The 25,617-nt window shown below is 54.0% G+C and overlaps 1 protein-coding gene across 1 annotated transcript; it reads left to right on the top strand.

Moving 5' to 3' along the window:
* Positions 1-14,772: 14,772 nt before the first annotated feature.
* LOC145340717 (uncharacterized) lies at positions 14,773-20,906 on the top strand (the record flags this gene model as incomplete). The annotated part of the gene is made up of 3 exons (XM_080185178.1): positions 14,773-14,887; positions 16,271-16,465; positions 19,338-20,906. Coding segments are annotated over exons 1-3 (1,879 nt in total), but the record flags the coding sequence as incomplete, so codon positions are not given.
* Between the last annotated feature and the right edge of the window lie 4,711 nt (positions 20,907-25,617).

The following is a 25,617-nucleotide window of genomic DNA, read 5'->3' as shown; positions in this document are numbered from 1 at the left end:
GATAGGCACATGGAGCACACCAGAATGATAGGGAGTGGGATGGCTTGATCTTGGGTTCGGACATAGCTCGGCACAACATCGAGGGCCGAAGGGCCTGTGCTGTGCTGTACTGTTCTATGTTTTCTCTCTCTCTCTTTTTCTCTTTCGTTCTTTCGCCATCTGACTATCCCCCCACTCCATCCCACGTCATTCTCTCTCTTGACAATAAAGCCTCTCTTTTATTTTTAGCCTATCCCTGTTTTTTTTTGTGACTGGCTGGCATGGTCTGGGCGCAGGGGCGAACTGGCTGCGGTCAGGGCTGGGTGGGGCACCAGCGGACTGAGACATCACGTTGAGAGCAGCAGTCATATCTGGAGCTTGTCTCCGCCATCGGGAGGGCAGCCAGGCCTGCCAGAGAGCTGCCAAAGTGCTTGACGAAGAGATTCATTCCCCACTTGTTATTCCTGGGCTGCAGTGCTCCTGGGTGAATTCCATTGCTGATTCAACCCATTAACCCTCTCGCCACTTCTGCAACACCCCCCCCCCCCCACCCCCCACCGCCGTCTCCCTCCTGCCCTCACAGTGAGAGCTAATAACCCTCTCCCCTCCCTCCGACCGCCCGGTTACTCCCTGGACAGTCTGTCCTGAGGGGAGAGGATTAACCCTCTCCCCTCCCTCTGACCGCCCGGTTACTCCCTGGACAGTCTGTCCCGAGGGGAGAGGATTAACCCCCTCCCCTCCCTCTGACCGCCCGGTTACTCCCTGGACAGTCTGTCCCGAGGGGAGAGGATTAACCCCCTCCCCTCCCTCTGACCGCCCGGTTACTCCCTGGACAGTCTGTCCTGGGGAGGCAGGGAGGGAGCTAGGGAGACCTAACCCCCTCCCCTCTCTCCGACTGCCCAGTCACACCTGTGACCTCCTCCTCCCCGAAATAATTATACTGAAACAAGATCTTAACGTTCATCGTCACCCGTCCTGCTCCCTGTCCCTGACCACCCACCCCCTTTGCTCAGTGTCCTCTGCGAAGGGTTGGAAATCAGATAATTTGACAGAGGTCAGGGATTTGGATTCCTGCAGTATGTCAGCGATAATTGCACCAAGCACTCTGACAGTTTTGCAGCTGTGTGTTACGTCTTGAAGGCCTCCAGACGCAGTGGGTGGGTTGGGGGGGGGGAGCGGGGTGGGGGAAATGATGGTATATTCACAAATGAGACCAAATTCCCACCAAGAGCAATGTGATTCAGTAAAACAGATGACTGCCTGCCACATCCCCAGCGGGCTGAGTCATCGCCAACTCATTACTGGGACGTTTAGCCTCTTGGCCTGCGCCGCGTTCCTCTCGCCTCTGGCCCAGTCAGGCTTCACAGTAACCGCTAGGCCGGACGGCCCAGGCCCTGACTCACAGCTGAACAATTCCCATTCCCTATCAGACAGCAAGGGGGGTAGGGTCAATTCCGGCTGCTTTTCCCAGCCGAATTAAATTGGGAGTTCCCAGGGAAGTGAGCATGTTCCACACACATAGTTACTTAATCAGAAACACTCCCAGGACAGGGACAGCACGGGGTTAGATACAGAGTAAAGCTCCCTCTACACTGTCCCCATCAAACACTCCCAGGACAGGTACAGCACGGGGTTAGATACAGAGTAAAGCTCCCTCTACACTGTCCCCCCATCAAACACTCCCAGGACAGGGACAGCACGGGGTTAGATACAGAGTAAAGCTCCCTCTACACTGTCCCCCCATCAAACACTCCCAGGACAGGGACAGCACAGGGTTAGATACAGAGTAAAGCTCCCTCTACACTGTCCCCCCATCAAACACTCCCAGGACAGGTACAACATGGGGTTAGATTCAGAATAAAGCTCCCTCTACACTGTCCCCCATCAAACACTCCCAGGACAGGTACAGCACGGGGTTAGATACAGAGTAAAGCTCCCTCTACACTGTCCCCAATCAAACACTCCCAGGACAGGTACAGCACGGGGTTAGATACAGAGTAAAGCTCCCTCTACACTGTCCCCAATCAAACACTCCCAGGACAGGTACAGCACGGGGTTAGATACAGAGTAAAGCTCCCTCTACACTGTCCCCCATCAAACACTCCCAGGACAGGTACAGCACGGGGTTAGATACAGAGTAAAGTTTCCAGAGGTAAAATCAAGAAAGTGAGGCGGACGTTGTAGAGGGACGAACACAAAGCGAAGGTGTATAATGAATGATGAGTGTGTGGGTATCCCGTTGGTCAACAGTGCCACTGGTGATCATAGCCATGATTGGGTGGGTCATAGCGTCATCCTGTCACCCTTCAGCCCATTGTGTCTGTGCTAGCCATCAAGCACCTGTCTATTCTAATCTCAGTTTTCCAGCACTTGGCCCTACAGCCGTGTACACTGTGGTGTTTCCAAGTGCTCATCTGAATGCCCCTCATTATTTTATGGACCTCTATAAGATCACCCCTCAGCCTCCTACTCTCCAGGGGAAAAAGTCCGTGTCTATTCCGCCTCACCTTATAACTCAAAGCATCAAGTCCCAGTAGCATCCTAGTTCTCTTGGGATTTGGTCTGTGCGGCCCACGGAAGGGGGGTGTGGGGCGGGGGGACTCGTTAGTACCTCTTCAGAGGTAACGAGGCACGTGTTTCCCTGCTACTGGCCGGGGGCGGTGGGGGGGGGGGGGTGGTGGAGCTCGAGGGACACAGACCGACACGGCTTCAGCCATTTTGAGAGGTCACTGGCAACTCCCCTGCGAGTGTGTGTACACGTATGTACACGCATTTTAAGATTAAGATACCATACACCCTGAAGCCTGTACCTTCAAATGATGCGGTTATACACCAGAAGAAACACTGGAGTGATCGTCAAAGTGGATGGTCTCACTCTGGAACACGGCAAGGAGTTTGTCGGGGCAGTAAATCGGGCGCGGGGTGCGGGTGGGGAATGATAAGTTACTTTGCAGAAGATGCCAAGATTGGAAGGGTGGTCAATAGTGAAGAAGAAAGTTACAGGATTGATCAGATAGGTAGAACAGCAGGTATTTAACCCTGATAAGTGATGCATACTGGAAGAAGTAGCAAGATATGGGAGTATTTTACAAATGGCAGACAGCGGGAAACTCAGAGGATGGAATTATTTATTTATTACTGTCACAAGTTGGCTTACATTAACACTGCAACGAAGTTACTCTGAAAATTCCCCCAGCCGCCACACTCCGGCGCCTGTTCGGGGACACTGAGGGAGAATTTAGCATGGCCAATGCACCCTAACCAACAAGGACTTTAGGAGGAAACCGGAGCACCCAGGGGGGAAACCCACGCAGACACAGGGAGAACGTGCAGACTCCACACAGGCAGTGACCCGAGTCGGGAATCGAACCCAGATCCCTGGCGCTGCGAGGCAACAGCGCCAACCTGCTGTGTCACCATGCGGCCCATGGATCTCGGGTCACTTATTCACAGATCCCTGAAGGCAGCAGAGCAGGCGAACAGGATAGTTGAGAAGGCATCTGGGACGCTGCATTTATTAGTCGTGGCACAGAGTGTAAGAGCAAGAGGTATTGTTGGAGTTGTACCGAGCGTTGGTGAGACCACAGCCGGAGCACTGTGTGCAGTTCTGGTCATGAGAAGGGTATGATTGCGCTGGAGGAGAGATTCACCAGGATGCCGCCTGGGATGGAGCATTTGAGCTATAAGGGGAAACTGGATAGGCCTGGATTGGAGCAGAGAAGGCTGAGGGCGTACGCGATTGATGTGTATAAAATTGAAGGGTTTGGACAAATAGGAAGCAGCTGTTCCCTTTGGTTGTGGGGGCAATCGCGAGGGGGCACAGCTTTTACGGTAAGGGGCAGGAGACTCAGAGGGGATTTGAGAAAAATATTCACTCCGAGGGTAGTGGGGATCTGGGAGGCTGGAAACCATACGACCTTTAACAAGAATATCTGGATGGGCAATTGCATCATAACGTTCAGGGATATGGGACAAGTGCTGGTAAATTGGGATTGACGCACCTTTGGTGGTAGTTATGGGCAGACTTGATGGGCCGCAGGGCCTTTTCTGCGCTGTGCAACTCTACGAGAACAGGGTGGATGTAACACCAAAGCCCAAAGAGGGATAGAGACAGCTAGAAGTCACCTTGCAGCGACTGTGTTAACAAGAAAACACCCGCTTCGAACCAGGAAGTAAAAAATCCACGGGGTGGAATTTCACGTTCCCCCGCCCACCCCGGTGGGACTTTTCACTCCCACCGAAGTCAACGGGCCTTTTGAACACCAACCTCCCCCCTCCCAAAACCTTCTCCCATGTGACACTTTCTGACAGTCTGGCAATATTGGGAAACTCGTGCCTCGTTATCTCTGAAGAGGCACTAACATCATCCCCATGGGCTAGACAGTCTAAATCCTGAGAGAACGCCCCCCACCCCCCCATGATGGGTCCGGAACATTCCATCTGAGTGACGCCACGTTCATCCCACTCCTTTTAACCTTCACACTTCCACGAGGAGGCGGGGCATCGCTGGGTAAGACAAGAATTTGTTGCCCATTCCCAGTTGCCCCTTGAACAGTGTGTCTCGCTCTGGCCATTTCACAGTGGGGGCAGTTAAGAGTGAGCCATATTCCTATGTGGGAGGTCTGTGGTCACGTGTAGGCCCGATCTGGGTAAGGACGGCAGATTTTCCTTTTCCCCTGGAGGGGGCATTAGTGAACCAGATGAGTCTTTTTACAGTCATCGAGGATTGATTAGTGGTCCCCATAACTGAAACTGGTTTCAGACTCCAGGTTTTGTAAGTTGAATTTAAATTCCACCAGCTGCCGTGGTGGGACTTGAACCCGTGTCCTCCCCAGGGCGTTGGCCTTCTGCCTGTTCACCATCTTCAAGGCACAAGTCAGGAGTGTGATGGAATACTCTCCCTCTCGCCCTGGATGAGCGCAGCTCCGACAACACTCGAGAAGCTCGACACCATCCAGGACAAAGCAGCCCCCACCCCCCCACCAACGCCCGGCTGGATCGACACGCTAACCACCCACCCTCGACACTCACTCCCTCCACCACCGACGCACAGCGGCAGCAGTGTGTACTATCTACAAGATACACCGCAGCGACTCGCCAAGGCTCCTTCGACAACACCACCCAAACCCACCACCTCTATCCCTGAGAAGGACAAGGGCAGCAGATGTCATGGGGAACATTGACCATGTGGCTGACCAGGTATCTACTGCACTCTTCACCCCTGCCACACACCCCCCTCCCCCACCACGTGTCAGGGACTGATCCGCGCGGGTCGACGCTCAATCTGTTTGACCGGGTTAACTAACGCACCTTCCTGGGACACACTGCCCTGGGATGGGACTGGACCCTGGAGCATCCTGCTTGGAGGCAGGACCGCTGAGCCACAGGAGCAGCCCTCACCCCACTGTGGTCACCAGCGGGTCAGATAGAACTTCCAGGAGAGATTAGGCAATGGGGTCAGGGATTGGAGCCTGAGTCGGGTGCAGACGGGCATTGATCTGTCTGGCAGATGGGGAGCACCTTCAAAAGGTTTTCTTTCTGTCCAGCTGGCTCTCGTGGAGAATGACAGAGAAAGGCACACTTTGGCACTCAGACCCTGGCAATCACTTCTACCTTGTTTCAGTGTTGCCAATGCGCTATAATGCCACCATGCAGGCAGGGCCAGGGGAACAGTGGGGTAGGAGAGTACAGCCAGAGTGCTGGGGGGGGATGGGGGCTTGAGTGACTGCAGCTAGCCGCTACACATTCCTAGCGTTCAGTGCCAGTGTCTGAGGCGCCTGGAGCTCTGTTTCTTCTGGCACACCAGCCCTGGACTCAGCTGACATTCATAATAGGAACCAGACCTGGGCACAAAGGAGAATTGACACACTGTTCTCAAACCTCGGAGAGTGAGAAAGGGACTTTCTCACCCTTTCCTCTCCCAACACCCTCAGCACTGACCCTCCCGCAGTGCGGCGCTCCCTCAGCACTGACCCTCCCGCAGTGCGGCGCTCCCTCAGCACTGACCCTCCCACAGTGCGGCGCTCCCTCAGCACTGACCCTCCCACAGTGCGGCGCTCCCTCAGCACTGACCCTCCCGCAGTGCGGCGCTCCCTCAGCACTGACCCTCCCGCAGTGCGGCGCTCCCTCAGCACTGACCCTCCCGCAGTGCGGCGCTCCCTCAGCACTGACCCTCCCACAGTGCGGCGCTCCCTTGGCACTGACCCTCCCACAGTGCGGCGCTCCCTCAGCACTGCCTCCAGTCCTAAGGAGCTCTGCACTCTCAGATGAACTCTGAACTATCACTCCTGACTATACTCAGACAAGACCCTACAGGCAATGCAGGAGCCCACTCCAACGCAATTGCCATTGGGTGAGAGTGCCACATGGTGAATGGAGTTGGCCAGGATGACGTCTGTTGAAGATGGGACACTGAGTCTGAGTAGCAAGGGTCACCCCTGATAGCACCCAGTCTCTGGCATGTTTCCCCACCGTGGCCCCGAGACTGTGTGTGAGAGAGAGATTGAGAGGCAGAATGGCATCGCACACACTACAGGCTGTTTGCTCAGCTGCTGGGAGGCCTACACGCTCAGTGGCCTGTTTGCAATCTGTGCAGTGAGCTGTCGCTTTAACACCACAACCACACAGCTGGGGTCAGCCCGGGTCACAGCCTGGTCATGGATAAACAATCCGGAATCGTGACCCTCCTACCCTTTCCCATCGCTCCATCATTGGCGGCCGTGCCTTCAGCTTCCTGGGAGGCCCTGAGCACTGGAATTCCCTCCCTAAACCTCTCCACCGTCCTCTCGATTTACATCTCTCGCTCTGTCTCTCAATCTCTCAATTTTTCTCCCTCTCTCTCCCCTCTGGTTTCTTTCTCTCCTCCCTCTATTTCTCCCTCTATTTCTTTCTCCAGCTCTCTCTCTCTCTCGCCCCCCCCCCCATCTCTTTCTCTCTCCTCCCCATCTCTCTCGCTCTCTGTCTCTTTTTCCCATTTCTCTCTGCTCTCTCCCCTTTCTCTCTGCTCTCTCCCCTTTCTCTCTGCTCTCTCCCCTTTCTCTCTGCTCTCTCCCCTTTCTCTCTGCTCTCTCCCCCTTCTCTCTGCTCTCTCCCCCTTCTCTCTGCTCTCTCCCCCTTCTCTCTGCTCTCTCCCCCTTCTCTCTGCTCTCTCCCCCTTCTCTCTGCTCTCTCCCCCTTCTCTCTGCTCTCTCCCCCTTCTCTCTCCTCTCTCCCCCTTCTCTCTCCTCTCTCCCCCTTCTCTCTCCTCTCTCCCCCTTCTCTCTGCTCTCTCCCCCTTCTCTCTGCTCTCTCCCCCTTCTCTCTGCTCTCTCCCCCTTCTCTCTGCTCTCTCCCCCTTCTCTCTGCTCTCTCCCCCTTCTCTCTGCTCTCTCCCCCTTCTCTCTGCTCTCTCCCCCTTCTCTCTGCTTTCTCCCCCTTCTCTCTGCTCTCTCCCCCTTCTCTCTGCTCTCTCCCCCTTCTCTCTCCTCTCTCCCCCTTCTCTCTCCTCTCTCCCCCTTCTCTCTCCTCTCTCCCCCTTCTCTCTCCTCTCTCCCCCTTCTCTCTGCTCTCTCCCCCTTCTCTCTGCTCTCTCCCCCTTCTCTCTGCTCTCTCCCCCTTCTCTCTGCTCTCTCCCCCTTCTCTCTGCTCTCTCCCCCTTCTCTCTGCTCTCTCCCCCTTCTCTCTGCTCTCTCCCCCTTCTCTCTGCTCTCTCCCCCTTCTCTCTGCTCTCTCCCCCTTCTCTCTGCTCTCTCCCCCTTCTCTCTGCTCTCTCCCCCTTCTCTCTGCTCTCTCCCCCTTCTCTCTGCTCTCTCCCCCTTCTCTCTGCTCTCTCCCCCTTCTCTCTGCTCTCTCCCCCTTCTCTCTGCTCTCTCCCCCTTCTCTCTGCTCTCTCCCCCTTCTCTCTGCTCTCTCCCCCTTCTCTCTGCTCTCTCCCCCTTCTCTCTGCTCTCTCCTCCCCATCTCTCTTGCTCTCTGTCTCTTTTTCCCATTTCTCTCCCTCTGTCCCCTCTCTCTCTCTCTCTCTCCCCCCCCCATTTCTCTTTCTCTCCCCCTGTCCCTCTCTCTCTTTCTCTCTGTCTCCTCATTTAAGATGCTCCTTAAAAACCACACTCTGTGACTGAGCTTTTGGTCACCTGCCCCTGATATCTCCCAGTGTGGCTCAGGGTCAGACTCTGTCTGGTTGAAGTCTCTCGAGAATGTTTTCTGGATTAAAGTCACTCCGGTAATATTTGTGGCTAGTTGTCTGTTGACATAGCAGCCAGCCCAGGTATCAAGTTGGGCAGAACCCTGTCAACCCCCTGATTTGAAACAAACATCATGTTGTCCACTATTTTTCACTCATGCAGCAATGATGGATAATGAGATGAGATAGAGGAATGAAATATAGAATCTGGTGAACTGGTGCAACAACAATAATCTCTCCCTCAATGTCAACAAAATGGAAGAGATAGTCATCGACTCCTGGAAACGTAAAGGAGAACATGCCCCTGTCAACACCAATGGGAATGAAGTAGAAATGGTCGAAAGTTTCAAGTTTTTAGGTATCCTGGTCATCAGCAATCTGTCCTGGTTCCCCCCCACACCCACACTATAGTTAAGAAAGCCCCACCAACGCCTCTACTTTCTCAGAAGAATAAGGAAATTTGGCACATCAGCTACGACTCTCACCAACTTTTATAGATGCACCAAAGGAAGCATTCTTTCTGGTTGTATCACAGCTTGGTATGGGCGCCTGCTCTGCCCAAGACCACAAGGAATTACAAAAAGGTTGTGAATGTAGCCCAGTCCATCACACAAACCAGCCTCCCATCCAATGACTCTGTCTACACATCCCGCTGCCTCAGAAAAGCAGCCAGCATAATTAAGGACCCCACGCACCCAGGACATTCTCTCTTCCACCTTCTTCCGTCGGGAAAAAATTACAAAAGTCTGAGGTCACGGACCGACTGACTCAGGAACAGCTTCTTCTCTGCTGCTGTCAGACTTTTGAATGGACCTACCTCACATTAAGTTGATCTTTCTCCACACCCTAGCTATGACTGTAACACTACATTCTGCACTCTTTCCTTTCCTTCTGTATGAATAGTATGCTTTGTCTGTGCAGCGCGCAAGAAACAATACTTTTCACTCTGTACTAATACAGGTGAAAATAATGATTGATTGGATTGTGCTATACAATAACCCTTAATTATACTTGGGACGGTGGGGGTGACCTGTCTGCAACAGAGAATGCAGGGTCTCATTATCCCCATGATGCCGCCATGTTGCATTGTACATGCGGAACATTGCTCTCACCTGAGCAGTGTGGTTCAAAACTCATCTTTATGCCAAACCACAACTAGGCAATGACCATCTCCAAGAGAGAATCTAGCCATATCCTCTTCAGTGGCATTACCATCACGGAATCCCCTCCCCCCACCATCAACATCCTGGAGAGGTTACCATTAACCAGAAACCGAACTGGATCCAACTGTATAAATGCTCCCATGCTTCTGCTGCCCCTGCTCCAGAATTTCAAGCTTCTAGGTGTCCAGGCCACTTGTCCTTTTCCTCCCAAGCCAACACTATCATTAAGAAAGCCCACCAATGCCTCTACTTTCTCAGAAGACTTGAGGAAATTTGGCATGTCCGCTATGACTCTCACCAACTTTTACAGATGCACCGCAGAAAGCATTCTTTCTGATTGTATCACAGCTTGGTATGGGCTCCTGCTCAGCCCTTGACCACAGAAGTTACAAAAGGTTGTGAATGTTGCCCAATCCATCACGCAAACCAGCCTCCCATCCATTGACTCTTCCTGCTGCCTCAGCAAAGCAGCCAGCATGATTAAGGACTCCACTCTCTCTTCCACCTTCTTCTGTCGGGAAAAAGATACAAAAGTCTGAAGTCATGTGCCAACCGACTCAAGAACAGCTTCTTCCCTGCTGCCATCAGACTTTTGAATGGACTTATCTTGCATTAAGTTGATCTTTCTCTACACCCTAGCTATGACTGGAATACTATACTCCACACTCTCTCCTTTCCTTTTCTATGAACAGTATGCTTTGTCTGTATAGCACACAAGAAACAATACTTTTTATATTAATACGTGTGACAACAATAAATCAAATTGGCAAACTATGAAGCTTTTATTAAAACAAACTTTATTTAACAATATAGTTTGACTAACAAAAAACAATTAGTGTAGGTTTTTCCTAATTTAAATACTTTAAACATGACAATTCTTAATTGTTAACTGCTAACCTATCTCTATTAGTTCCAATTTGAGCAATATTCCTCGTAGTCTTCAATTCCTCTTCAGAATCGATTAGCAAGACACAAGACTTATATGATTTCCCAGTCTTCCAGTCTTTTAACCTCTGGACAGCAATAGAGAGAGAGACACCTATCTTCTGACTTTCAGACAGCAGCCCCCAGAGAAAGACTTGTTTTCAAATACCAGATCTCCAGAGAGAGGAAGAAAATACTTTTCTTCCAAAGGATGTGGAAGCTATTGAGAGGGTGCAGAGCAGATTTACAAAGATGTTGCCTGGATTGGGAGGCATGCCTTATGAGGATAGGTTGAGGGAGCTGGGTCTTTTCTCCCTGGAGAGACGAAGGTTGAGAGGCGACCTGATAGAGGTTTATAAGATGTTGAGAGGAATAGATAGGGTGGATTCTCAGAGGCTATTTCCCAGGGCTGAAATGGTCGCTACGAGAGGACACAGGTTTAAGGTGCTGGGAAGCAAGTACAGAGGAGATGTTAGGGGAAAGTTTTTCACTAAGAGGGTGGTGAGTGAGTCGAATCGGCTGCCATCGGTGGTGGCAGAGGTGAACTCGCTGGGGTCTTTTAAAGGACTTCTGGATGAGTACATGGGATTTAATGGGATTGGGAGTTATAGATAGTTCTATGGCTTTGTAGGTATGGATATGATCGGCGCAACTTGTGGGACGAAGGGCCTGATTGTGCTGTAGTGTTCTATGTTCTTGCCTTTTGCAGACCTCTGGGTAGGGATATCTATTTTGTAGCAGGTCCCAGACTTCAACTTCCATAGAGAGAGAGAGACAAGAGCTACTGCTCTGTAGAAATACAACCAGCAACTGCCTGCCTTTTGCTCTCTGTAAGCCTAGCTCTACCCATTAGCATGATTTTCTCTTCTTGTCAATCAACCTGTTTAAACCCTACTTTGAAACCTCAGGAAACAACCCAGCAGTAACAAAACTGCATCGTCTCAGATTAAAACAAACACCTCAGTAATTAGGAGCAATTAGTCTTCTGCATTACCGGCGTGTGGGGTGCAGGTTGCAGACCAATTGGCACTGTTAGCAGGGATGCAGTAGTCCCCTCATAAGATATGTGGCACAAATGCACTTCTTAAAGGCACAGTATCGTCACACCTTCTTTGGCCCCAGAATCAGTGGGGAGGAGGGATCTGAGGTGGCTGAATCGTCCAATCCTGGAGCTACAGACTCTGCCACAGGTTTGGCAGGGGGTGCGTTTGCTGAGGTAAGTGGGACGCCCTGGAATCTATGCCCTATTTCCGCTGGTTACGTTCGGCCTTCGCCTGTTCCACCCCGTGATGTTCGAGGTGACTGGCACCTTTGCGGGTTCTTCTTCTCCAGTTTCTGCGTTCTAAGACAAGTGATTTCCACGTGTCGATGGGGATGTTGTATTTAGGGAGGCTTTCAGAGTGTCCACCCCTTATCATCGCAAGTGGTGCAGTGAGAGCCATTGTATCTATCACAGACAAGGCGATCTCTGATCATTTCCTCATATCAGTCACCACCCACATTCCTCTCCCAACACTTCAACCCTACTCCTTTCTGTGTCTGTCCCTGGAGAATGCTACCCCCACCACCCCCCACACACCCACCACCCTCCTACTCACCATCTGTCATGTTTTTTTCTTACTCTTTCAAGGGAGGTGGGTGTCGCTGGCTGGACCCAGCATTTATCCCCCCCATCCCTAATTGCCCCCTTGAGAAGGTGGTGGGTGAGCCGCCATCTTGAACCCGCTGCAGCCCCGTGTGGCGTACGTGCACCCACAGCACTGTTAGGGAGGGAGCTCCAGGATTTTGACCCAGTGAAGGGACGGCCAATATATTTCCAAGTCGGGATGGTGTGTGGGGGGGCCTGGAGGGGGGAATTGCAGGCGGCAGACGTTCCCCATGGAATCTGCTGCCCTTGTCCTTCTCGGAGGGGGTGGAGGTGGCGGGTTTGGGCGGCGCAGTTGAAGGAGCTATGGCTGGATCGCTGCATCCTGTAGACGGTGTACACTGCTGTGTCGGTGTGGACAGAGTGGATATTTTTCTACAACTGGTGATTTTCAGATGACACAAAGCTGGGGCTGGGAGGGTGAGCTGCGAGGAGGATACAGAGATTCTTCAGTGTGACCTGGACAGGTTGAGTGTGTGGGCAAATGCATGGCAGATGCCGTATTATTTGGATAAACGTGAGGCTATTCACTTTGAAAGCAAAAACAAGAAGGCAGATTACTGTCTGAGTGGGTGTAAGTTGGGAGAGGGGAGCGTGCAGAGGGATCTGGGTGTCCTTGTGCATCAGTCGCTGAAGGTGAGCACGCAAGTGCAGTAAGTGGTAAAGAAGGCAAGTGGCATGTTAGCCTTCATAGCGAGGGGCTTCGAGTACAGGAAGAAGAATGTCTTGCTGCAATTGTACAGAGCCTCAAGAGGCCACACCTGGATAATTGTGTGCAGTTTTGGTCTCCTCATCTGAGGAAGGATGTTCTTCCTCTCGAGGTTTACCAGGCTGATTCCGGGGGTGGTGCGATGAATGAGGACATATTGAGTTGGTTAGGATTGTATTCACTGGAGTTCAGACGAATGAGGGTGGGCATCTCATAGAAACCTATACAATTCTAACAGGACTCGGCAGGGTAGATGCAGGGAGGATGTTCCCGAAGGTGGGGGGGTGCCCAGAACCAAGGGTGAAAGTCTGAGGATACGGGGGAGACCGTTTAGGACGGAGATGAAGAGACATTTCTTCAACCAGAGAGTGGTGAGCCTGTGGAACTCACTACCACAGGAAGTAGTTGATGCCCAAACATCGAATGTTCACAAGAAGCCGTTCGTTATAACAGTTGAGATGAAAGGGATCGAGGGACGTGGGGGGTGGGGGAGGCGGGATCAGGATATTGAGTTGGATGATCGGCCATGATCATAATTAATGGGCGGGACAGAACAGGCTCGATGGGCCAAATGGCCTCCTTCTGCACTGTCGGGATTGCATGGATTGCCTTGAACTGTGTGCGCCAGAGGAGATTCTTTACTGCGTTAAATCTCCCCCCTCCCAACATACTTTATGCCCCCTCAGTCTTCCTGACCCTGAGGCCTGTGCTCAGCCAGAGCCTGTCTTCCCCACTTCCCCCCCACTTGCCCGAAAGATTTCCATTTATTTGTCAAACCTTGGACCGTCGCAGGCTCCTGAAAGCTGCTGAATGGGGACATTGTTCATCAGGCATCCACTCAGCAGCCCGTCAAGGTTTCGTTAGAAGGTACCTGGGCGAGTGGAAGCTTCCAGAAGACAGTGCTTCCATTCATCATGGCCTAGGCCCCAGGCCTGAACCAACTCCCGCATCGCCATTGGGAGGACAGCCCAGAGCACCTCTCACAGATGCAACTCTGTGCAAACCTTCAAAAAAAAAACTTCATTCCACCAAGATTCTGATCTCGCCCTTTGCAAGTTATTTTTCTCTCTCTCTCTCTCTCTCTGAGAAGCAGTTTGAAAAAGGCCTTCTTGTGTTGCGCATTCTTCTGCGAGCTGGACTTTCGGGAGGAGAGGGGTTGGGTGCGGAGGTATGTCGCCAAGGGTCCGATCAGAACAAGCCGTAACCTGGCTCCCCTGAGGGGACCCTCCTCAATTTACAGTGGGGAGGTGTGAGGGAGAGCCTTAAAGCAGGAGTGACAGAGAGAGGGGAAAGAGCGAGAAAGAGAGACAAGCGACAGAGCGAAAGACAGAGAGAGAAAATCACACAGAGACGGTGAGGGGCAGAGAGAGAGAGAAAGACGGGGAAAGAGGTGAGAGACAGGATATATACAGAGCGATAGAGAGTGAGAGAGAAAGGAAAAGGCGGGGAGAGAGTGACAGAGACAGGTGAAGAGACAGAGATTCAGAGAGTGGGAAAGAGAGCGAGTGCGGAGAGAGATAACAAGAGAGAGAAAGACAGAGAGAGAGATAGAAGTAAGGGACAGAGCGGCAAGAGATAGACAGAGTGGGGAGCGATAGAGTATGGCAGAGAAGGGAGAGATAGAGAGAGTGACGGAGTGATAGGTGAGGATCCGGAGAGTGAGAAAGAGAGCGAGTGCGGAGACATCCTGAGAGACAGAGAGGTCAAGACAAAGAGAGGTAGTGACATTGCAACAAAGCGATAGATAGAAAAACAGAGAGAGAGAGTGAGGCCAGAAAAAATACAGAGACAGCGGCTGAATAAAAGAGAGATATTCAGAGGGAGGGTGAACGAGACGGGAGAGAGAGAAAGACAGAGAGGAAGAGTGACAGCGAGATAGAGAAACAGAGAGAGGAGGGTGAAGAGTGACAGAGAGGAAGACGGAGAGGAGGAGCGAGAAAAACTCGAGGAAAGAGAGGTAACTGGGTGGCATTTGGAAAGGTAGTGGGTTATCAGACTGGAAACGGCACAATAACAGCCAGGGGCCCAGGAGACTGAACGAACCCAGCTTGGGGAAAGGGGGTGCAAGATGAGGTGGGAACTGCTCACCGTGCTGGCGGGATGTGTGTGGGGACTGGCCCGGTGTGACACCAGGAGACACAATACACAGCAGCGCCTCATCAGGTGGAGGGGCCCACTGACCCCCAGGGTCATGGGGCAACCCCCCACCCCAAACCCCACCCAGAAGCTCCCGGACGCAAGCGGCCCACGGCCCGGAAGAGGCAGGAACACCCCGAGAACCGCAGCCAGCCCTTGGCCCGGCGAAGGTAGGGCAGTATTCTCCTCCTGTTCCAGATTTATTCAGAGCCCTCAGCCCAGGCTGCCCAACACACAGGCCACCCGTGATCTGACTGAGGGGCAGAAATTATTCCAGCGGCTCAATGGCAGTGGTAGCACACTGGTTAGCACTGCTGCCTCACAGCACCAGACCCGAGCTCGAATCCCGGCTTGGGGCACTGTTTTTGTGCAGTCTGCATGTTCTCCCCATCTCTACGTGGGTTTCCTCCGGATGCTCCAGTTTCCTCCCACAGTCCAAAGATATGCGGGTTAGGTGGATTGACCATGGTAAATTGTGCCTGAATGTCCAAAGATGTACAGATTAGAGGGATTGGCCATGCTAAATTGCCCTTAATGTCCAAAGATGCACAGATTAGAGGGATTGGCCATGTTAAATTGCCCTTAATGTCCAAAAATGCACAGATTAGAGGGATTGGCCATGCTAAATTGGCCTTATTGTCCCAAGATGTATAGGTTAGGAGGATTGGCCATGCTAAATAGTCCCTTATTGTCCAAAGATGCACAGGTTAGAGGGACTGGCCATGCTAACTTGCCCCTTAATGTCCAAAGGTGTGCAGGTTAAGAGGATTGCCCTTGGTAAATTGCTCCTTAGTATCCAAAGATGCTTAGTTTCTTTAGACAGTAATGGACAATTGAGTATGGCCGATTCACATACACCTTGGGTGATTGTCTGTGTGGAGTTTGCACGTTCTCCCTGAGTGGATTTCACCTGAGTGCTCCTTGGGGGCCAAGTCACTGAGCGTATTTCAGAAAGAGATGGATTTATTTCAGACATCGGTGGCACAAAGGGGGAGGGGGGAATTGGAGTCAGTGCGCGGGAGGATGGCACTGGGATCGAAGGTCAGCCACGGTCACGTTGGACGGTGGGGCAGAATGGCCTACTCCCGCTCCCACAGTCCACGACTAGGACAATCAGTGATCATTGTCGCCGTCACCATCACTGAGACTTGTGCTCAATTCCAGATTTATTCTGAATCGAATTCAAGTTCTACAGGTTGCCCCGGCGGGATTTGAAAATGTTTAGTCTGCGGAGGGCACGCCGTAGAGGGTCGGGCCGGTGACAGTCCCATAACACCAGCGTCTCGTGGCCAGGGGGGGCGTTGTATTCGATTGGGCGGGGGGAGGTGGGGTGGGGAGAGCAGAGGGAAGTTGCAACTCGGGATGCCAGCCAACATCCGTGCTTGGAACAGAAACAGGGTACTCGGTTTGGGAGGGGGCTGTTTGTGGGATCTTCCTGTGCGCCGGTTCAGCCCCCACCCCGGTTTCCCGTTGGCTGGGGGGTGGAGGGGGTCTGCAGGAAGGGCTGGCGGTGTCCACGTTCAGGTTAAACACTCGGTGTTGCTGTGTTGCAGTGAGTGAGCCGTGCCTCGTGGATGGGCTGTTGCTGTACCAGGGCGCAGTCTGGTCCCCTCGACCCTGCACGCTCTGCGCCTGCGAGGAGGGCCAGGCGTTCTGCGAGGACATCGAGTGCGCCCCCACCGCCTGCCGCAAGACCCTTCGGCCGCCGGGGCGTTGCTGTCCAGTGTGCGTGCCGGAGTCCACGGAAGGTAACCCGCTGCAATCGCTACCCACCCATCGACCAAACCCCCCCCCCGCCACCCCACTCACTGCCCCCCCCACCCCACTCACCACCACCCTCACCGCACCCCCCCCACCGCACTCACCACCACCCCCACCCCACTCACTGCCCCCCCCACCCACCCCACTCTCCACCACCCCCACCCCACTCACTGCCCCACCCCACTCACCGCCCCCCCCACCCACCCCACTCTCCACCACCCCCACCCCACTCACCCCCCACCCCGCTCACCCCACTCACCACCACCCCCACCCCACTCACCTGTAACCTCTTCCAGTCCCTACAACCCTCCCAATCTCTGTAACCTCCTCCAGCCCCTACAACCCTCCCTATCTCTGTAACATCCCTCAGCCCCTACAACTCTCCCTATCTCTGTAACCTCCTCCAGCCCCTACAACCCTCCCAATCTCTGTAACCTCCTCCAGCCCCTACAACCCTCCCTATCTCTGTAACCTCCTCCAGCCCCTACAACCCTCCCGATCTCTGTAACCTCCTCCAGCCCCTACAACCCTCCCTATCTCTGTAACCTCCTCCAGCCTCTACCTTTTTCCATGTTATTTATTTGTCATGTGTATTGGAATACAGTTAAAAATGAAAACATGCCAAAAATTGATGACAGGAAGGTTATGGCAGGTGAGAACCTGGAAACTATCATTATCACAAAAGAGGAAGTGTGGGGCAAGTTAATGGGGCTAAAGGTAGACAAGTCCCCTGGCCCTGATGGAATGCATCCCAGAGTTACTGAAAGAGATGGTGGGAGAAATGGCAAATGCACCGGTGATAATTCACCAAAATTCACTGGACTCGGGGGTGGTTCCTGCAGATTGGAAAATAGTAAATGTGACGCCACTGTTTAAAAAAGGGAGGTAGACAAAAGGCGGGTAACTATAGGCCGGTTAGCTTAACGTCCGTAGTAGGAAAAATGCTTGAATCTATCATCAAGGAAGAAATAGCGAGACATCTGGATATAAATTGTCCAGACATGCTGGATTTCCTTAGTCTCCTGAGAAAGTCGAGGTGTTGATGGGCTTCTCTGTAACCTCCTCCATTCCCTACAGCCCTCCCTATCTCTGTAACCTCCTTCAGCCCCTAAAACACTCCCTATCACTATAACTTCTTCCATCACTATAAACCTCCTCCATTCCCTACAGCCCTCCCTATCCCTGTAACCTCCTCCATTCCCTACAGCCCTCCCTATCTCTGTAACCTCCTCCATTCCCTACAGCCCTCCCTATCTCTGTAACCTCCTCCAGCCCCTAAAACACTCCCTATCGCTATAACTTCTTCCATCACTATAAACCTCCTCCATTCCCTACAGCCCTCCCTATCCCTGTAACCTCCTCCATTCCCTACAGCCCTCCCTATCTCTGTAACCTCCTCCATTCCCTACAGCCCTCCCTATCTCTGTAACCTCCTCCAGCCCCTAAAACACTCCCTATCGCTATAACTTCTTCCATCACTATAAACCTCCTCCATTCCCTACAGCCCTCCCTATCCCTGTAACCTCCTCCATTCCCTACAGCCCTCCCTATCTCTGTAACCTCCTCCATTCCCTACAGCCCTCCCTATCCCTGTAACCTCCTCCATTCCCTACAGCCCTCCCTATCTCTGTAACCTCCTCCAGCCCCTAAAACACTCCCTATCGCTATAACTTCCTCCAGCTTTCAGGGGAAGCACTGGCCGAGTGGTATTATCGCTAGACTCTGAATCAGAAACTCAGCGAATGTTCTGGGGACCCGGGTTCGAATCCCACCGGGGCAGATGGTGGAATTTGAACTCAGTAAAAAATATCTAGAATTAAGAATGACCATGAAATCATTGTTGGAAAATCCCATCTGGTTCACTGATGTCCTTTCGGGAAGGAAATCCTGCTGTCCTTATTGGTCTGGCCTACATGTGACTCCGGAGCCACAGCAATGTGGTTGACTCTTAACTGCCCTCGGGCGACTAGGGATGGGCAATAAATGCTGGCCCAGCCAGCGACACCCATGTCCCACAAATGAATAAAAAAAGTTCTTTCTGTTAAACTCTCTTCCTTCAAATGGATCGTTGCTGTGTCTTTGAATAATTTTAAGGCAGAGGTGGATAGATTCTGGATTATAGAATCCTCGAGTGCAGAAGGAGGCCATTCGGCCCTTCGAGTCTGCACCGATTAGGCCCTATCCCCATTAACCCTAGCTGGTCCCCCTGTCAACTTAACACGGCCAATCCATCTAATCCGCACATCTTTGGACTGTGGGAGGAAAGCGGAGCACCCGGAGGAAACCCACGCAGATATGGGCTAGCACTGCTGCTTCACAGCACCCAGGGACCCGGGTTCAATTGGGCCATTGTCTGTGTGGTCTCGGTACGTTCTCCTCATGTCTGCGTTGGTTTCCTCCGGGTGCTCCGGTTTCTTCCCATATTCTGAAAGACGTACCTGATTAGGTACATTGACCCAAACGTGGAGTGTGGCGACTAGGGGAATTTCACAGCAGCTTCATTGGAGTGTTAATGTAAGGCTTCCCAGTGACTAGTAAATAAACTTTCGTCCATTCAGACAGTGACCCAAGCTGGGAATCGCACCCGGGTCCCTGACGCTGTGAGACAGTAGTGGTAAGCACTGTGCAACTGTGCCACCCCCTAAACAATTAACAAGGGCTTAGGGGTGAAAGGTTGTTGGAGGTAGGGAGGGATGTGGGGTTGAGGTTACGTGAGTAGTCATGATCTTATTGAATGGCGGAGCAGGCTCGATGGGCTGAGTGGCCTACTCCTGCTCCCCATTTGTATGTTTGTGAGCCTCATCAACCGTGTGGCCTGATTTTCACTGATTTTTTTTTGTCTAATTCCCTCCTTTTTAGACGAAGCTGTCACTCTGGGCTCACACGTGGTAGCAGCCGGAATTCCAGAAAGCGTGCCAGCCTCCAGGAAGGCGGGGAGGAGGGAGCGGAAGGGCCAGAGGAGAGGAAAACATGGAAAAGCCAAAGGAGCAGCGCGGGGACGTGACAAGCCACAAGCATCCCCCGCAGGGGCGGGAGGAGGGGAACCAGGGAAAAGCGCCAAGAAACGAGAGCTCAGCGCTGAGAAGCAGACCTCGCGAAAGAAACCACAGCTGGGTCAACCGCAGGGTGCGGCCATCAGAACTTCGGGACTGCTCCCGAAAGCACAGGATGTCAGCCTCAGGATGCAGGAAGCGGTCACTGAAGTAGGCCTCAAGAAGCAGGAAGTAGACCTCAAGAAACAGGAAGCAGGCCTCAATAAACAGGAAGCAGGCCTCAAGAAACCAGAGATAGGCCTCAATAAAGAGGAAGCAGGCCTTAACAAACAGGAAGCCAGCCTCAATAAACAGGAAGTAGGCCTCAAGAAACCAGAGGAAGGCTTTAATAAACAAGAAACAGGCCTCCATAAACAGAAAGCAGGGATCAACAAACAGGAAGCAGTCCTCAATAAACAGGAAGTAGGCCTCAAGAAACCAGAGATAGGCCTCAAGAAACAGGAAGCAGGCATCAAGAAACCAGAGGTAGGCCTCAAGAAACCAGAGGTAGGCCTCAAGAAGCAGGAAGTAGGCCTCAAGAAGCAGGAAGTAGGCCTCAAGAAGCAGGAAGTAGGCCTCAAGAAGCAGGAAGTAGGCCTCAAGAAGCAGGAAGTAGGCCTCAAGAAGCAGGAAGTAGGCCTCAAGAAGCAGGAAGTCGGCCTCAAGAAGCAGGAGGTCGGCCTCAAGAAGCAGGAAGTCGGCCTCAAGAAACCAGAGGTAGCCCTCAAGAAACAGGAAGTAGGCCTCAAGATACAGGAAATAAGCCTGAAAAGTAAACCAGAAGTGGTCATTGATGCAGGCCTCAACAAACTGGGCCTTAAGAAGCAGGAAACAGGATCCAAGAAACTGGAGGTTGTCTCCAAGAAACCAGCGGTCAGCCTCCAGACACCAGGGGTGGTCACTAACCCAAGCCCAAAGAAACAGGGGGCAGCCAGCAAAGTGGCCAAGGGAACCTCCCCAAGGAAACGGCCGGAAGGGGGTCCTGAAGTGGGAGCCCCAAGGCAGGAAGCACGTCCCGAGAGGCAAAAGGCGAACACCAGAGCAGGGGGTAGGAAAGTGGAGGCCGGGCCTGTGGGCGGCAGGGGTGCTAGGAAGCTGGAGACTGGCGGCGCGCAGGCAGCCAAGGCTGGGGAACAGCCGAAGAGAACAACCGGCACCAGGAAGGAGGACCCCAAGACGCCCCGGCTGGTGACGAAAGCGGAGAGCAAGGCTGCCACCGCCGCCACCCCAGTCCCATTCCCCCAGGAGCTCCTCCCCCCGCCCGAGAGCAAGATTGACATGCCCTCCCTCCCAGTGGGCTGCTTACTCGCAGAGAACGCCATCGCGTGCCCGGCTGCCAAACTGATCGAGATCCCCACCCTGGTGGACCCTGGCTTGCACACTCTCTATCTGGCAGGTAAATCCTCTGGGGAGGCCATTCGCCCGTCGGCACCGTGCTGCCTCTTCGAAAGAATTCCTCAGTTCGCTCTCCCCCTGCCCCCAGGTGCCCTCCGCCACCCTCACTCCCAACATAATCTCACATTGGCACAGGGGGTTAACACTGCTGCTTCACGGTGCTGGGGACCTGGGTTCAATTCCCAGCTCGGGTCACTGACTGTGCGGAGACTGCACATTCTCCTCGTGTCTGCGTGGGTTTCCTCCGGGTACTCCAGTTTCCTCCCACAGTCCGAAAGACATGCAGGTTAGGGTGCATTGGCCGTGTGAAATTCTCCCTCAGTGTTACCCGAACAGGAGTGTGGCGATCAGGGGATTTTCACAGTAACTTCATTGCGGTGTTAATGTAAGCCTTACTCGTGACACTAAGAAATAAAAATCGGCAAATTTTTCTCCCTTCCAGCATTCCTTCGATTCTCCTCCTTTCCCGAGGGTGAATCTGCTCCCATCGCCCCCTCGGGCGACGCCTTCCCAGTCACGACAACTCGCTGCGTTAATCAGTAAAACACTCCTCATCTCTTTGCCGCCGCCCCACGCCCCCCACCCCCAGCTCTCGTCCACCAATCCTCTTCAAACGGTGACCCTCCTGCCGCTGGGGAAACACTTTCTCCTCATTCACTCGATCGAAGCCCCCTCATGATAGTGATGCCCTCGATTAAATCTGCCTCCTTAACCTTGTCTGCTCGAAAGGAGAACGTTCCCAGCTTCTCGCCGTCACTTCACTTCCTGATTTTCATTCATTTAGGGTCTGCTCTCTCACATTTATCCCCCCCCATCCCTAATTGCCCCCTTGAGAAGGTGGTGGGTGAGCCGCCATCTTGAACCCGCTGCAGTCCCGTGGGTACACCCACAGCGCTGTTAGGGAAGGAGTTCCACGATTTTGACCCAGTGAAGGAACGGCTGATATATTTCCGAGTCGGGATGGGGTGTGTGCGCGCGCGCGCGCAGGGGTGGGGAACTTCCAGGCGGTGGGTGTTCCCCACGGTATCTGCTGCCCTTGCGCTTCTAGGGGGTAGAGGTGGTGGTTTTGGGCGGCGCTGTCGAAGGAGCCTTGGCGAGTCGCTGCAGTGCATCTTGTAGACGGTACACACTGCTGCCGCTGTGCATCGGTGGGGGAGGGAGTGAAGGGAGGGTGGGTGGTTAGTGTGTCGATTGGTGGGGGGGGGTGGTGTGGAGGGGCTGCTTTGCCTCGGATGGTGTTGAGCTTCTCGAGTGTTGTCGGAGCTGCTGACCTTATTTGGCACCACATCAGGGAAGAAATTAATGGGGTAAAATCTCTCATCTTGATTCCCACTTAGGGCACTCACCACGGGGTTAGATACAGAGTAAAGCTCCCTCTACACTGTCCCCCATCAAACACTCCCAGGACAGGTACAGCACGGGGTTAGATACAGAGTAAAGCTCCCTCTACACTGTCCCCCATCAAACCCTCCCAGGACAGGTACAGCACGGGGTTAGATAGGGAGTAAAGCTCCCTCTACACTGTCCCCATCAAACACTCCCAGGACAGGTACAGCACGGGGTTAGATACAGAGTAAAGCTCCCTCTACACTGTCCCCCATCAAACACTCCCAGGACAGGTACAGCACGGGGTTAGATACAGAGTAAAGCTCCCTCTACACTGTCCCCATCAAACACTCCCAGGACAGGTACAGCACGGGTTAGATACAGAGTAAAGCTCCCTCTACACTGTCCCCCCATCAAACACTCCCAGGGCAGGTACAGCACGGGGTTAGATACAGAGGTAAAGCTCCCTCTACACTGCCAGGGCTGACAGCATGGTTCTGAACACTGGCTCTTTGCCTCGCTCCCTTTGAGAATGACCCAATTTCCTGTCCTGTGTGCAGCTTTTCTTAAATCTATCACAGGCAGCTGTTGTTTACTGAGGCAACAGATGCTGCATATGTGGCCAACAGGGAAAGAAATAATTCTTCTTTTCGTCTCTCTCTATCTCTCCTCCATCTCACTCTCTCCCTCCCTCTCTCTCCCTCCCTCTCTCTCCCCTCCTCTCTCTCCCTCCCCCTCCCTCTCTCTCCCTCCCTCTCTCTCCCTCCCTCTCTCTCCCTCCCTCTCTCTCCCTCCCTCTCTCTCCCTCTCCCTCCCTCTTTCCTCCCTCCCTCTCTCTCCCTCCCTCTCTCTCCCTCCCTCTCTCTCCTCCCTCTCTCTCTCTCCCTCCCTCTCTCTCCCTCCTCCCTCCCTCCCTCCCTCCCTCCCTCTCCCTCCCTCCCTCTCTCTCCCTCCCTCCCTCCTCTCCCTCCCTCCCTCCCTCTCTCTCCCTCCCTCCCTCCCTCCCTCTCCCTCCCTCCCTCTCCCTCCCTCCCTCCCTCCCTCTCTCTCCCTCCCTCTCTCTCCCTCCCTCTCTCTCCCTCCCTCTCTCTCCCTCCCTCTCTCTCCCTCCCTCTCTCTCCCTCCCTCTCTCTCCCTCCCTCCCTCTCCCTCCCTCCCTCCCTCTCTCTCCCTCCCTCTCTCTCCCTCCCTCTCTCTCTCTCCCTCCCTCTCTCTCTCTCTCTCTCTCTCTCTCTCCCTCCTCTCTCTCTCTCCCTCTCTATCCCTCCCTCCCTCTCTCTCTCTCCCTCTCTATCCCTCCCTCTCTCTATCCCTCCCTCTCTCTATCCCTCCTCTCTCTATCCCTCCCTCTCTCTATCCTCCCTCTCTCTATCCCTCCCTCTCTCTATCCCTCCCTCTCTCTATCCCTCCCTCTCTCTATCCCTCCCTCTCTCTATCCCTCCCTCTCTATATCCCTCCCTCTCTATATCCCTCCCTCTCTATATCCCTCCCTCTCTATATCCCTCCCTCTCTATATCCCTCCCTGTCTATATCTCTCCCTCTCTATCCCTCCCTCTCTATCCCTCCCTCTCTCTATCCCTCCCTCTCTATATCCCTCCCTCTCTATATCCCTCCCTCTCTATATCCCTCCCTCTCTATATCCCTCCCTCTCTATATCCCTCCCTGTCTATATCTCTCCCTCTCTATCCCTCCCTCTCTATCTCTCCCTCTCTCTCCCTCCCTCTCTCTCCCTCCCTGATTCTCTATCCCCCTCTCTCTCTCTGACTCTATCTCTCTCTCCCTCTCTCCCCTCTCTCTCTCTCTATCTCTCTGTCCCTTCACTGAGGCTGGTCACTGACCCTCCAAATTACTCACTTCCTTCCTTCCTCCCTCCCCCCCGCCAAACCATTTGAAACCTCTTTAGAATGGGAGGGGCTAACAGAGGGGGAATGGGCGTTGGGGGAGGGTGAGGGGGTGCTGCTGAGGGTGTTAGATTTGGGAGCATTGCCCGGCACTGGTTGTGTCAATGTCACGGTCGCCCCTCCCCGTTCTGCAGTGCCTGTCTGAGATGGTGGAGCTTGGGAGGCCCGTGTGTGGCTGGAATGATCCGGCGAACAGCTGGATCCAGATGTGCGTGTTGGGTCCCTGCGTCCTCAGAGTGTTTGCGTGGCCGGTTCTGTTGGGGGTGGGGTGAGGGGCTGGCAGGCTCTGTAGGCCTCCCCACCAACTCCACAGCCTATCTGAGCACTGACTCACACTTCTGGCTCATTGAGTGCCTGCAGGGAGCAGTTTGGCCTTCTGCACTGACATGACTTGGGGCCTGTGTTCCAGGCTCCCTGGCTCTCTTCGTCAGCTGAGGCCTGTATAGGGATCCACGTTGACCCCCCTCCCCTGCCCCCGCTGCCGCACCTCATCAGGCCTGGGCCAAGGAGAATTTGAAAATGAGAGCAGAGGGTTGGGGTCAACAGTCTGCGGAGAGGGCCCCCGCTGGCGGGGTTGAAAGGTGGCGGCTTTGAACACACACTCCGGAGGAGGGGGCCCTCTCACCGAGGCTGACAAGTTGCCCACACAAGCCCACCCACCTCCAGTACACCACGCAGAGCTAATGAGAGAGAGTGACAATCTAGGTGGTCGGTGCTGAGGGAGCGCCGCACTGCGGGAGGGTCAGTGCTGAGGGAGCGCCGCACTGCGGGAGGGTCAGTGCTGAGGGAGCGCCGCACTGCGGGAGGGTCAGTGCTGAGGGAGCGCCGCACTGCGGGAGGGTCAGTGCTGAGGGAGCGCCGCACTGCGGGAGGGTCAGTGCTGAGGGAGCGCCGCACTGCGGGAGGGTCAGTGCTGAGGGAGCGCCGCACTGCGGGAGGGTCAGTGCTGAGGGAGCGCCGCACTGCGGGAGGGTCAGTGCTGAGGGAGCGCCGCACTGCGGGAGGGTCAGTGCTGAGGGAGCGCCGCACTGCGGGAGGGTCAGTGCTGAGGGAGCGCCGCACTGCGGGAGGGTCAGTGCTGAGGGAGCGCCGCACTGCGGGAGGGTCAGTGCTGAGGGAGCGCCGCACTGCGGGAGGGTCAGTGCTGAGGGAGCGCCGCACTGCGGGAGGGTCAGTGCTGAGGGAGCGCCGCACTGCGGGAGGGTCAGTGCTGAGGGAGCGCCGCAGTGCGGGAGGGTCGGTGCTGAGGGAGCGCCGCACTGCAGGAGGGTCAGTGCTGAGGGAGCGCCGCACTGCGGGAGGGTCAGTGCTGAGGGAGCGCCGCACTGCGGGAGGGTCAGTGCTGAGGGAGCGCCGCACTGTGGGAGGGTCAGGGGTCCTGTATTGGAATCAGAGTGATCTGGGAGGAGGCCATTGTCCCCAGTGTTCTGAGCTCTCTGGTAACCCCAGCAGCAATGCTAGTGGACAAATACAGGTGATCCGGAT

Source organism: Carcharhinus amblyrhynchos, unplaced genomic scaffold (genome assembly GCF_965287045.1).
Source record: "Carcharhinus amblyrhynchos unplaced genomic scaffold, sCarAmb.v2.hapA chromosome_1329, whole genome shotgun sequence".
Taxonomy (NCBI): domain Eukaryota; kingdom Metazoa; phylum Chordata; class Chondrichthyes; order Carcharhiniformes; family Carcharhinidae; genus Carcharhinus; species Carcharhinus amblyrhynchos.
The sequence above is the reverse complement of the archived record's forward strand: the minus strand, read 5'-3'. Positions and strand labels throughout refer to the sequence as shown.